Source organism: Pelodiscus sinensis, chromosome 12 (genome assembly GCF_049634645.1).
Source record: "Pelodiscus sinensis isolate JC-2024 chromosome 12, ASM4963464v1, whole genome shotgun sequence".
Classification (NCBI taxonomy): Eukaryota; Metazoa; Chordata; order Testudines; family Trionychidae; genus Pelodiscus; species Pelodiscus sinensis.
In genome coordinates, this window is record NC_134722.1 from 23,470,496 (window position 1) to 23,481,484 (window position 10,989).

General features: G+C 42.0%; 1 protein-coding gene across 11 annotated transcripts in view; it reads right to left on the bottom strand.

Annotated features, from left to right (window-relative positions):
* Positions 1-10,942, bottom strand: part of DPY19L3 (dpy-19 like C-mannosyltransferase 3) — an 84,755-nt gene extending 73,813 nt beyond the window's left edge. For 4 of the 11 annotated variants that reach the window (XR_012906692.1, XR_012906693.1, XM_075940150.1 and 1 more), the window contains exons 1-3: positions 10,599-10,942; positions 4,379-4,521; positions 2,095-2,219 (exon numbers count right to left, since the gene is read on the bottom strand). Coding sequence is in view for 9 of the 11 variants with exons in the window: in XM_075940150.1 (XP_075796265.1) it covers positions 2,095-2,219; positions 4,379-4,481 (228 nt within the window). In the remaining 2 variants the exon portion in view is untranslated. Of the gene's footprint in view, positions 1-2,094; positions 2,220-4,378; positions 4,522-8,739; positions 8,972-10,598 lie in introns of all 11 variants that reach the window. The other 7 variants (XM_075940149.1, XM_075940147.1, XM_075940148.1 and 4 more) reach the window with 4 other exon arrangements.
* Positions 10,943-10,989: the final 47 nt, after the last annotated feature.

The window sequence follows — 10,989 nt, forward strand, 5'->3', positions numbered from 1 at the left end:
ACCTCTACCTGTGCAACCAAAGAAAGATGAGGCTGCTGCAAAACAATGTTATTCATGCAGTCCAGCAGTAACTATTTCTGTAACTGGTAACTATTGCTTTTGTTTCTCATATGAAAATGCTTTTTTAGAAATACAAAAAAGTGCATATTATAAAAAGGTGTTAATTTGTTAACCTTAAAAAGGTGCTTAAGAAGCTCATATACATTCTCTTGCCCCCAGTGCTTTATGAAAATTAGCTTATGAATACGCATAATTCAAAGAAACTTTAGACAAACTACATCCCTTGACATATTTTAAAGTTATGATCTGCTGAATGTGTATATTCTATTTCTGTGCATGTATCATTCTCATATAAGAAGTTAGAAATATGAAGTGTGACTCTTTTTATAAATCTAGATGTGCTAATAAGGGCCATTAGTGATACTCTGAAAACAGAAAGGCTTGGTACTCAAATTGATGACCTGTGAGTAGTCTTGTTTTTCCTGCAAGACTGGATGATAGTTGGTCCTGCCAGGACATGTGGCCAGGCCATTTTGGATCTTGTACTTTCCACTCAAGACAAAGAATTAATGTGGGAAACCAAACAATAGGGGCTGTTGCCAGATGCCATGAGACAGTTCTCCCCTCCCCCCACTACCAAAGGTGCCTTGCTGGAAAAAACTAAAAATGAAGAGGGACAAGGGATAGGGCCTAAGCTAGGAGGCTGCCTAGTTTGTGAAAAAGATGATTAGAACTAATGTTAGGGTAAGAATTTGCATGTAACAACCTCAAAGAAGAAAAAGTGTAGCTATATATATCACATCCCCATTTGAGGTACTGTATTAAAAAACAAATGTACCAGGATAACTGGTCTAGTGCATTGTATCTCAACCAGTGATATGAGTACCCTCAGGGGTACTCGAGAAGATTGGGGGGGTACGTCAACACAACTAAAATTTGGAGACAACTGAATTTTTTGTTTTAAGTTTTACAGCATTTTATTATTTTTGTACTTTTTACACCGAAAAATTTCATCACCCACCCGCCTACTATTAAGTTGTTTAATCAAATGTGTTGCAATGGTAGGAAAAAAATGTGTGTGTCTGAAACTGTAGGTACTGAGAGTACTTTTTTTTTTTAAGGGGTACTTTATAAAAAAAGGTTGAGAAACACTGGTCTAGTGGTTTGAGTGAAGTACATCAGTGTAGGGCTCAACTTCTAGTTCTGCCAATGACTTAAGTGACCTTCTTGACCCATGCCTTAATTTATTATTCTGTAAAATGGGGATAATCCCATTTCTCACACAGGTCTTTAATAAATATTTGAAAAGTGCTTTTACATTTTCAAATAAAGGATGCTACTACATGAAAATAAACATAATCACTGACTACTTGGAGTGTTTCATTTTACTAATGATTATCTGTGCCCTAATTGATCAGAAGGATCGCTTTGTAAATACAGCCGGTCCCCGAGTTGCGAACGGTCGACTTACAACCGTTCACAGTTATGACCAAAAATGTCGTAAATGGCAGACCCGAGTTACGAACGCGATCCGCGCTTACGAACAGCGCGTGTAACTCATGGGGTCCGACTTACAAACAAACTGAGTTAAGACCAATTGCTTGGTCCGTAACCGGTTCGTAAGTCGGAGACAGGCTGTATAACTTTATGTTCATATTGAAGACTTGCTTACAGAGATGCATGCCAGGATTTTGGTAAGGCATCTCTTTTTAAAAAATAATGCTTTTTAAAAGTTGAGAAATCAGCATTTTTTATTTTTCTAGGTGATCATTTGTAGGCAAGATTTTAAGCACCTTTTAATACAGCAGGAACATAATAGAGTTTCTTGTGTAAACATCTTTGGAGCATAATCTGAAAAATGGTACTTATGGAAGTAACTGAAGGGTTCTCGATTTGAGAAAATAGGGGAAAAAGTTAAAATGGGAAATGTGCATTCTTGCTCTCTAACACACACACACCTGTCTTTAGAGAGAACATTCTATAATTGAGTATGAGAGACGAGACAAATACTTTTTTTTAAATGTGAAACATGGAAACTTCTGATAGGCTGCAAAGAGGAAAGCACAGAAGCAATAATCAAAATAATTTCATTACCTTAATATTGGAAAACCACAGGTCATTTTCATGTAGAGTAGCAAGATAAACAGAAGTAAGAAGTCCAAGCAATATAGCAACAGTTCCACCAACTGTAAATGAAAGTCTCTTCCATAGCTTTCCACCTGTATAAACGTACAAAAGAAAAACACTTTCACTCTGCAATTGTGAAGCTTGTCATTCTGATGTATGTATTTTAAATGGATTTCAGAACCACCACTAGTGGAGTGCAGGACTTGCACATAACTAAAGCCTTGTTCTCAAACTGCTTTATGGAAAAACAACAAGGAATCCAGTGGCACCTTCAAAATTAACAAAATTAAATTAAAATTCATTATGGCATAAGCTTTTGTGAGTTACTACTCACTTCATCAGATGCATGAAGTGAAACCTCCTCCCCCCCCTCCCCCCCCCCCCCGAGATAGTAGAGATATAGAGATGCGAGTGTTACATCAGAACGAATTTATTCAGGGTAGATGTGAATAAGAAGATGAGGCCACCTAAAGTGGAAAATTATTTGTTGTAATGAGAGCCATTCCTAGTTCCTATTCAGACCCATTCTTATGGTGTAGAATTTGCATATAAATTCCAGCTCAGCAGTTTCACATTGCAGCCTGCTTTTGAAGTTGTTTTGCTTGAGAATGGCAACTTTTAAGTCTGTAACTGTGTATCCAACAAGGTTAAAATCAGTTAAAAGGCTGATTTCTCCCACTGGTTTTTGTACGTTACCATTCTTGATGTCTGATCTGTGTCCATTTATTCTGTTGCACAGAAACAATCCAGTTTGTCCAATGTACATGGCAGAGAAGCACTGCAGGCACATGATGCTACCTCTGAAACCTGCTTTATGGAAACTCTACTTGTGATTTTTCTGTTGTATGAAACTTTGAATATTTTAGTTACACATAGAATGAAAAATCTTTTGTTTGAAGGGGAAAATGTAAATTTGCAGTTTTAAAAATTGCCCTATAATCTCCTACGAATCTAGATAAACACCACATCTAGTTTATAAATCAAATTACAAAGAGTTTGGAATATCCTTCAGGGCATTGTTTTTACTTAATGATCTATAGCATGACAGTTCACAAAGCAAGACATCAAAATCTTTTTCATTAAATTTCTGAATTTGGCTTCTTGTTTTATTATTTTTTTCAAACAGCATTTCATGTTGAATAAACGTCCACACTGAGGCTGAGTATTGATCAAAGCAATCTTTGACGATATCATGCTTTGAATTGCAGATGACCACCTGCTGACATCAGAACAAGATTATAAACTATATTGTGTAGAGACTGCATTTCTTTAAAAAAAAAAAAAAAAAAAAGCAATCCAGTTTACTACTTGTGCACTTTTGTTTTAAAATCTTCTTGAAGTTGACTTCAATAATCCTGCTTTTTGTCACACTGGGCAAAACCAGATGAGATATTAGCAAGCGTGAATGAATGGAACTGAAGACAATTCACTTATATATCTGAGCTATATTTTGCCTACTTACATATGCACACACAAATTGGATAAATTGGCTATTCCCCTGTTCAAAATGTACGAACAAACGCAGGTGGGCCCAATTTTGCAAGCACAAAATCTGATGTTGCAGATTGAAAACTTGGCCCTAACAAAAATAAAAATAAATGGTGTGAACTCTCAAGCATTTTCGTGAGAGAATTTCCCTTCATCCTTCTTTTATTTACATAACAATACCAACAAAACAAAAATATTTTGAAAGTAGCACTGTGAATCCAACTTACACCTACCCAAGCCATTAAGGTTTTAGTTAAAGCAAGCTCTGACACCACTTGTAATTTGCTTGTTCTTAAGTCATGCAGATATGATCACCTATCAGAGGTCTTCAAATCTTCATATTAAAGAATCACAGTTAAAATCATTTGCATGAGCCTTCTGTGTTGGAAGCACACATTTTACAGGTTTAACTGAGAGATGCCTGATTGGCAGATTTAAGTCACTCCAGTCCTATGCCTCTCTTGAGTAAAGACTGCCAATCGTGATGAACTCTGCTAAATGTGTGCTCAGTTTTACAAAGTTGGCAAAATTATTTTAATTTGTAACCTAATCTAGAATTTGAAAATGGGATAAAAGAAGCTAGTGCAGTACTCTACAGCATCACTTTGTGCCCTTGATGAGAATAGCTTTCATCATAATAAGAGTTGGCTGTACTTTGATAATAACTATCAATATCTAGTTGTCATCTATGCATAAGGATAAATACCAAAAATATGACATTAGCGAGAATCCACAATGCTTTTTTTTAAAAAAAATTACCTACCAGATAGAACTTTTCCATCAGGCTTCACATTCTTCTCCTGTGAAAGATGATCTTCAGAAACTTCTGTGACTTTTATTCCCTTTCTGTGTCTGATGGTTGTCATGATGTCAATAACTTGGATATATTATTCTTCCGCCTCACTCCTAAAAACACATACATAAACCAATAAATATTCCTTACCAAAAATATAAAATATTACAAAATGAGTGACAAGTCATGAAAACACTGGAGCATATTGTATTGTGCACTGAGGCCTAAAAAGTTATACTCATCTAATCCAAAATACTTACTAAAGAAAGAGTGATAGAGATGTAGCCGTGTTAGTCTGGGGTAGTTGAAGCAAAATGCAGGACAATGTAGCACTTTAAAGACTAACAAGATGGTTTATTAGATGATGAGCTTTCGTGGGCCAGACCCACTTCCTCAGATCAAATAGTGGAAGAAAATAGTCACAACCATATATACCAAAGGATACAATTAAAAAAAATGAACAAATATGAAAAGGACAAATCACATTGCAGAACAGAAGGGGGATGCGGGGGGGGGTGGGAAGGGGGAGGAAGGAAGGTAAGTGTCTGTGAATTGCTGATATTAAAGGTAGGGAGAGTGGGATGTTTGTGAGTTAATGGTATTACAGGTGATAATTGGGGAAACTGTCTTGGTAATGGGTGAGAAAGTTCAAAGTCTTGTTAAGTCCCTGGTGGTAAGTGTCGAATTTTAACATGAATGACAGTTCAGAGGATTCCCTTTCAAGTGCAGATGTAAAAGGTCTTTGTAGCAGAATGCAGGTGGCTAAGTCATTTAGAGAGTGTCCTTTCTGGTTAAAGTGGCAAGAAACTGTTTTCTCTTTGTGATCTTGTCTGATATCTGTTTTCTGGGCATTAATCCTTTGGCGAAGTGTCTGAGATGTTTGTCCAATGTACATAGCAGACTGACACTTTCGGCACATGATAGCGTAGATTATATTTCTGGATGCGCAGGAATATGTGTTCTTGATCTTATAACTCACTTGGTTAGGTCCAATAATGGTATCAGCAGAATGAATATGTGGACAAGCCAGACGAATACCTAGAAACCATCTACTTCAAGACAGACCCAAGAAAACCAACAATAAAACACCACTTGTCATCACCTACAACCCCCAACTAAAACCTGTCCAACACATTATCAATAAACTACAGCCAATATTGGAACAGGATACCATATTCAAAGAGGCTCTGGGAGACAGACCCATAGTCCCCTATAGACAACCACCTAACCTCAAGATGATTCTTAGCAACCACCACAGGACATACCACACTAATACCAACCCTGGTACCTTCCCTTGCAACAAACCCCGTTGCCAGCTTTGTCCACATATTCATTCTGCTGATACCATTATTGGACCTAACCAAGTGAGTTATAAGATCAAGAACACATATTCCTGCGCATCCAGAAATATAATCTACGCTATCATGTGCCGAAAGTGTCCGTCTGCTATGTACATTGGACAAACATCTCAGACACTTCGCCAAAGGATTAATGCCCACAAAACAGATATCAGACAAGATCACAAAGAGAAAACAGTTTCTTGCCACTTTAACCAGAAAGGACACTCTCTAAATGACTTAGCCACCTGCATTCTGCTACAAAGACCTTTTACATCTGCACTTGAAAGGGAATCCTCTGAACTGTCATTCATGTTAAAATTCGACACTTACCACCAGGGACTTAACAAGACTTTGAACTTTCTCACCCATTACCAAGACAGTTTCCCCAATTATCACCTGTAATACCATTAACTCACAAACATCCCACTCTCCCTACCTTTAATATCAGCAATTCACAGACACTTACCTTCCTTCCTCCCCCTTCCCACCCCCCCCCCGCATCCCCCTTCTGTTCTGCAATGTGATTTGTCCTTTTCATATTTGTTCATTTTTTTTAATTGTATCCTTTGGTATATATGGTTGTGACTATTTTCTTCCACTATTTGATCTGAGGAAGTGGGTCTGGCCCACGAAAGCTCATCATCTAATAAACCATCTTGTTAGTCTTTAAAGTGCTACATTGTCCTGCATTTTGCTAAAGAAAGAGTGTCATTCTCTGTTATTCAGACATCAAAAAGAGAACAATCGAAAGATTGGAACAAGTTCTGCAAAGACTGATGCTCATTCATAAATTTACACGGTAGACAAAATTTCAAAAGTGATTATTTTCAGTGTCCATCTTGAAATTTATTTTGGGATTATTATTATTTGGATTATATTTCAAAACATGCTCAATATAAATCCCCTTAACATCAGTCCTTTCTAAGATGTCTCAGCTGAATCAAAGTCACTAGTCACTTGAAATTCTTCACTTTTTGAGGAGTCTCAATGAAATCAATAGGACTGTTCACAATGTGTAAAATTAAGCATATACGTAAATCTTTGGAGGATGGGAGCCATAAGATGTAAAAGTTACTATGTCAAAGAAAGCTTGTGATAGAAAACATTTAAAAAATACATCTGAAAAAATACTCAAGTTTTGTAATATTAATGGACTATACAGCTTAAACATATCACAAGATAGAGGGGAGGTGATGGGGTGGAGAGAAACTATTTAAGGTCATTTAGTCAATGTTCAAAATCGGTGCAAGGCAAGATTGTTCCCTAAAATATATTACATATTGCATTGTCCATAAATAATGACCTGTTTGAATTTTAAAGTCCTTTTAGCTTTTAAAATCAATAACCAGTTTTGAATGCAAAAATAAGTTGCTTTGCAACTTAAAGGTTAATCTCTTGGGGTCTGTCTAGACTAAAGGGTTTTGTCGACAAAAGTGGACTTTTGTCGACAAAACTAAACCTGCGTCTATACTATCGCTGAGTTCTGTCGACATAACGTCGACAGAACTCAGCAGTTTTGTCAACGCTGGTAAACCTCATTTTATGAGGAATAACGCCTTTTGTTGACAGAGTTCTGTCGACAGAAGGCGTTATTGCATCTAAACTGTCCTTTGCGTCTACACTGCCATGTCGACAAAGCAGCTTGCTTTGTCGACAGAACTGAATGTAGTCTAGATGCTCTTTGTCAACAGAAGCTTTGTCGACAGTATCTGTTGACAAAACTTCTGTCGACAAAAGCCTGTAGTCTAGACGTACCCTAAGGGTACATCTACACTTGCTCCCTAGTTTGAGCTAGGGATGCAAATGTAGGTGACCAAAATTGCTAATGAAGCGGGGATTTAAATATTTTTTGAGTAACATTAGTTTGAACCAAGGGGTTTATTTTGAACTAACGCGTCCCTGCGCGCACTTCCCGGTTCAAATCAGCTGTTGAGCGGAGTAACACGCCAGCGAGATCATGCTAATGAAGTGTGGAATATTTAAATCCCTGCTTCATTAGCAATTTCTGTCGCCTACATTTGCATCCCTAGCTCAAACTAGGGAGCAAGTATAGACGTACTCTAAGGGCTGTCTACACTTCTGCTTGAGTTGATAGAACTTCTGTTGCTCATTGTGAAGACAACTTCCCCTCAAGTGAGTTATATTGTCTTAAGTGCTGACAACACCAGTGCTGTATCAGTGGGAGACAGTCTCCTGTCAACATAGTTTCTGCCTCTCATGTAGGTAGAGTAATTATACTTATGGTAGCGAGCTCTCCCTTTGGTATAGTGTATCTTTACTAGATACTCTACAGCAGCTGATGACTCTTAATACATTTTAAAAGCGGAAGCACAACGGGGGACCCCGGCTTCTCCTCCGCTCCCTGGCTCCTGCTCTCCGCCTTGCTGCATCTGACAGAGGCAACAAGGGCAGAGGGGAAACAACTAGTTGAGTTCCTACTCAATAAGCATGTGCTTATCGGGTAGTCGACTAGTCGCTTACACCCCTACTCCAGATCCAGCACGTGGGGAACAAACGGAGCCAAAAATGGCTCCATGCGTTGCTGTTTTCCTTCCCCTGGCTGGGGGCCAGCCTTGCAGGATGCACTTCCTGGAGGCTTCCCCTGCAAATCCTTCCTGGAGGTTTCCTTCTGGTGACTGGGAGCAGTGGGAGGCCATGTTACATGGTGCCTGCGATGCGACACAAAAGTAAGTGCCCGGCCCCCCATGCTCTCATGCCCAGCTCCTGCACTCCTGCCCCCTTCATTCACCCTCCCCGCCAGACACCCTGCCCCCAGCTTGACCCCTCCCCTCAACCAGAAACATTGCCCTCAGCCCGATCCTGCCCCCTGCCGCCTGGCCAGATACCCTGCCCCACCCTGTTCCTGCCCCCTCCCTGCTCCACTCCTCCTTACAGCCAGACACCCTACTTCCAGCAGCCCTGTCCTGCACAGGTAACCCATCATTTTTGGCCCCACCCCAGAGCCTAGGAGGATCCACAAAATCTACTAACCCTGGAACCCCAGAAGAGTAAATCTTGGCCTGAGTCCTAGAATCTTAGTCCTCCCTGATCCTCTCCCCACCATGAGGAGAGTGAAGTATTTCAGTTGGAGGCCATATGAATGAGGGTTGTGGGTTTTTGGAGGTTTTTCCGGGTTTTTTTGCTTCTCACTTGGGTGGCTCCCGATTGATTTTTTTCTGTGAGTCAGTAGCCTCCGACCAAAAAAAAGTTCTCCACTCCTGTCCTAAAGAAAGACAATGTTGAAACCTTTTGTGTTGGACCTAATATTTTATTTTACTTAAAAATGAAGCCTGGCTAACAAGCCCCTAACTGGGGCCCAGATTCCATGTGGCCACAGCATCATAATACTCCTGCACCACCCTCATCCCAACCCTGAGCCCATCATACACCTAACCCCCCTGCTCTGAGCCCATCATACCCCCACATCCCCAGTCCTCTACCATAACACTCCTGCACCCCACACACCCCAACCTTATGCCCTGAGTCAATCATACCCCCAAACCCGCTGCCCTGAGCCCCTCATACACTTCAGCCCAGACACCCACACCCTCTAACCCCTTGCCATAAGAGTAACAGAAGGCAGCCTGAATGAGTGCATGAAGAGGGATTTGAACAGTTATGATGTAAACTTCAAAGAAATGTGCAAAAAGATGCAGCAGAAGTCCCATTAAATAAAGTCTGTGAGTATGTTTCATTTATGATATTATTAATCATTATGTAAATTATCAGTAATATTCAGTTGTATATTTTTAGTCATGTAAATGGGCATTCTTACATGGCAATTTGTTGACCACCTGTTCTGAATTTTGATGTAGTTTGGCTCTTTGGTTTGAAAAAGTTGCCTACCCTTGGTCACTCTAGACTGATGTGGAAAAGACATAGTTTGGTATGTTTTCCCCCCAGAAATAAAGGAAGGGGAAATAATTTTTAAAATACCATGAATTCATCACTTACAAATTCCAATTTCTCTGTAGAAAATCCAAACAATAAAGGAACATCAACAAATCAATCAAAACCAGGAAAGAAGGAAGTAGAGTTGGCACAGAAGTCTCAGCCAAACAGGAATATGGATTTTACCATGAATATGACAGTGAAGACTAGAATAACCAGGCATAAAAACATAAATTCCCTGGATTCCTTAGTCTACAGCTAGGGTGAGGGAACCTAAGGCCAGGGGGCTGGGGCACACAAAATCTAACAACTTGGGCACCCCTAGGCTCTGGTGTGCGAGGGAAGTCTTCTTCTTCCGGGACCACATCAGTAAGGGGGGTTTCTTTTGTTTGTTTGGGTTTTTTGGCTTCTCACTTGTATGTGGCCGCCAACTCATTTTTCTGTGGGTCAGCGGTGCTTGACCCAAAAACGGTTGCCCTCCCCCCGGGCTACAGTATACAGGTCGGTGGGAGTAGCAGGGTGATATAGGTGTTGAGGCAGAGGTGGTTGGGATGCCATGGAGAGAGGGAGAGAAGCTGCAGGTGTACAGATGGCCAGGGACCTATGCTAGGAGCAGAGAGTGATGAAGAGGCGGATGGAAGAGAAGGCGGGTGGAGGGGGCAGTGGTATACAGAGGGCAGGGATGGGGACAATGGTGTGGAGGAAGGGGTAGGTGGGGGGCAGTGGAAGGGGAGCAGGTGGGAGCGATAGTGGGAAGGGGCAAGGGAGGAGCGGGGCAGATGCTCTGTGGGGCTGCTCTCAACCCGCACCCGCCAGGCCCGGCTTCCCAGAGCGGCCTGGGCGGGCTCTCCCGACGCAGGCTCTCCCGGCGCGGAGCGCAGCTCTCACAGCCCCGCGCTGCGGCCTGCCCCGCCGCGGCCTGGTCTGGCGCCTCCCCACCCTCAGCCCTGGGCTGATACCTGCGGACGCTGCGGAGCGGGCGCACCGGGTCCGGCCGTAGCTGTGGCTGGGCGGCGGCTCGCTGCCGTGGTTACCGCGCCGCTGCCTACGCGGAACCGCCTGAGCCCGGCGGTGGGTAGAGGGAGGACGCGGTGTCTTTTGTTCCTCAGTCTGCGAGGGGGGGACGGGGCCGGCTGCCTGGAACTCGCCTTGTGGGGGGCGGGGGCCTGAGAGACGCGTTGCCGGCGGGCAGGGGGTGCCTGACACGCGTTGCGGGGGAGGGAGTTGCCTGGTGATTGTGGGGGACAGGGGGTGCCTGAGACACGCGCTGCGGGGGAGGGGAGGTGCCTGGGACACGCGTTGGAGGGGGAGGGGCGGTGCCTGAGACGCGTTGCTAGGGGAACGGGGAGC